Source organism: Heloderma suspectum, chromosome 14, assembly GCF_057233095.1.
Source record: "Heloderma suspectum isolate Gila_16-S chromosome 14, 16-S_ref, whole genome shotgun sequence".
NCBI classification, from domain to species: domain Eukaryota; kingdom Metazoa; phylum Chordata; class Lepidosauria; order Squamata; family Helodermatidae; genus Heloderma; species Heloderma suspectum.
Genome location: NC_139471.1, coordinates 20,333,605 through 20,336,453, shown reverse-complemented (window position 1 = coordinate 20,336,453; position 2,849 = coordinate 20,333,605). Strand labels below are relative to the sequence as shown.

At 47.0% G+C, this 2,849-nt stretch overlaps 1 protein-coding gene across 1 annotated transcript in view; it reads left to right on the top strand.

Annotated features, from left to right (window-relative positions):
• Window positions 1–2,590: 2,590 nt before the first annotated feature.
• TTC16 (tetratricopeptide repeat domain 16) overlaps window positions 2,591–2,849 on the top strand; it is a 28,679-nt gene continuing 28,420 nt past the window's right edge. Inside the window, exon 1 of the mRNA XM_084821205.1 lies at window positions 2,591–2,727. Within this exon, the coding sequence (XP_084677331.1) occupies window positions 2,656–2,727 (72 nt within the window). The 5' untranslated portion in view covers window positions 2,591–2,655. The remainder of the gene's footprint in view (window positions 2,728–2,849) is intronic.

Below are 2,849 nucleotides of genomic sequence, written 5' to 3'. Positions count from 1 at the left end.
GACCTATCGCAGAAGTCCTGGCAGAGTAATGCGTTGCTAGGCAAGGACCAGAGTCCGTGACGCCATCTTTCTTGTGGGCGGAAGCCCAGCCACATGCTGCTGTACAGCAAGCTGCTACTTTTAAGGACGGTTCTGTTTAACTGGGGCGGGAGGGGGAAGCAACGATCCGTCACAGCAGCCTCCCCCAACCTGACGGCGTCCAGATGTGTGGGACCACAACCCCCATCACGCCCAGCCAGCATGGGAATTGTAGTCCCACACATCTGGACAGCTGTGTTACAGTGTCATCAGGAGCCAAGCTCACCACAGAAATGTTCACGGAAGATTAGAGATGTGAATAATAATAATTTCTCATTCCACCCAGGACTGCCAAATCAGCCTTAAATTTTCCACCCAAGACTGCCAGATAAGTCTGAAATTAACACTGAAGAGTCTTGAGGCACCTTAAAGGCAGACACATTTATTGTGGCAGAAGCTTTCGTTTGTTAGTACTTTTTCAAGGCGTCACAAAGGCTCCCTTGTTTTTGCTGCGACAGAGGGCTACGACTCTGGGCCACCAACTCATTAAAAACAAACAGCCAAGAATCCTGGGACACCTCTAACCACTTTTAAATGGATTTTCAGCTTATAAAATGAAATAAATCAACAAAAGAGAGCTGTGAAGCAATTCACTGAAGGCCTGAGTTCTCACTGAGAACGTAAGAAGAGCTGTGATGCTGGATCAGACCCAGGGTCTATCTAGTCCAGCTTTCTGTTCACACAAGTGGCTGACCAGCTGCCCACGGAAACCCATAAGCAGGACATGAGCGTGATGGTACCATCCAGCTTGTGTTTCCCTGGCAACTGATACATAGAAACTTACTATCTCGATACTGAATTCTCATTATTATTTAAGAGATGTATAGACCATTTACCATACTTAAAAAATATCTCTTAAGAGAGCAATCCTGCGTCCCTGGGCGAGCGTCCCATGGACCATAGGGTGGCTTGAAAAATCTCTTCTGTGGTCAGAGCCAGTGCCCCAACCTTGGAAAGGGGAGTTGGAGATCAGCCGCCCACCTCCTTGCAGCTGGCATGTAAAGAACCAAGCAGGCTGCTTCACCCAGGTCAGAAAAGCAACCTTGGAGGAGGAGGAGGAAAGGGGGTGTTCCGATGGGCGGGGAGGGCAGGAGACCAGAGAGGCCAGGATTCCATTTATCCACAGCCTCCTCCTGTCTCCTTTCCTCCGCTTGGAAGTGCCCTAAAAAGTGAAAATCACTGAAAACAGAGGATGGGGAGGTGAAGATCGCCTCTTCCGCTCCACCCACCCTGCTGACTTTAGCCCAGCACGGCATAGGGATCTCGGAAGCCTCCAAGTTCAATCAGACAACCAATCATCAGACTGTGTCTGATTGAACGATCATCAGATTCTGACTGATTGTGAAAGATTAAAATACATTAAGGGCGCAGTCTTATGCACACTTACCTAGCAGTAAGTTTCATTGAACTCAGTGGGACTTATGAGTAGACATGCATAGGACTGAACTGCAAAATACATTAAAATGCATCATAATGCAGTAACGTTTTATCTAAAGTATCTGTCAAAACATTAAAAACCAATACAACACCAGAATCAAAAACAAACTATATGGCAGTCTTCTACTATTATAGCCAGAGTGGTTTACCACATAAGGATAAACACAGCACAATATAATTTTAAAATACCAATAAAACAGATGGTTTAAATACTAAGTGCACAATCCTATGCATGTTTAGACAGAAAAAGGTCCTACAGCTCCCAGCATGCCTCAGCCAGCTGTGCTGGCAGTTGTAGGGTTTATTTCTGTCTTAACATGCATAGGACTGCACCCTAAGGACATGTTTAGACAAGAGAAAAGGCCTACAACTCCCAGGATTCCCCAGCCAGCCAGCTGTAGGCCATTGCATGCATAGGATTGTGCCCTAAGTTATTCATTTCTGAGAAGGGCAGCAAAGGCTTAAAAAATAAAATAAATCCACAATGTCTTAATTCTGGCTTCATGTGAGTAGCCCTGAAATTTTTTCGTTATAGGGCAGCGCGCAAGTAAATTTTGACTCCCTGCTGTGGTATTGTATTTTTAAAACTGCCACAAGTTGTCCATATGCTGCTGTCTGAATGATTTCGCTGATGTGCTATCTTTGTTTTTATCTCATTATTTTTAATTGTATTTTTAGTTTTTTTAATCTGGAAGGTGCCTCGGAGGCCTTTTGGGGGAGGTGAAAAGCTGGAGATTATATAGAGCTTCGCCTATTTGGTGGTATAGAGATGTAATAAGTAAATAAAAAGAAATTATACATACATACATATATGTGTGTATACACACACACACTTACAAAACAACGAATGAATGCAATCATCCCGCCCATACTGCAGATGGGGGACGGGATGAGGAGAAGCTGGGGCTGAGAGAGGAGCAGCTTGTCTAAGGCCCCCTTCTTGTAGTTGAGATTTGAACCGGGAACCTTGTTCACACGACCGTCTTTCACCGCATTCGGGGCTTGCAGCGAACGCGCGTTTCTTTCCGCCGGCTCTCTTTCTCCCTCTAGCGGCCGGCCTGTGAATAGCGGTGCCTGCGTGGGCTGTTGGCTTTCCGCGTGCGCTTAGCAACCGGGAAGACGCGAACTCGCGGAGGCGCGATGGAGAAGGAGACGGCGGCGGCGGCGGAGGAGAAAGAGGAGAAGGAGGTTAAGGAAGTAAAGGAGGAAAAGGTGAGACACTTGGGGAGAGGAGCGAGCGAGCGAGCAGCAGGAGAGGGGAAATACTGCGAGAATCAGCCCACCGGTTGGGGAGGCACTGGGGTGGGTGAAGTGGCTTCAAAATGCCTCCCAGA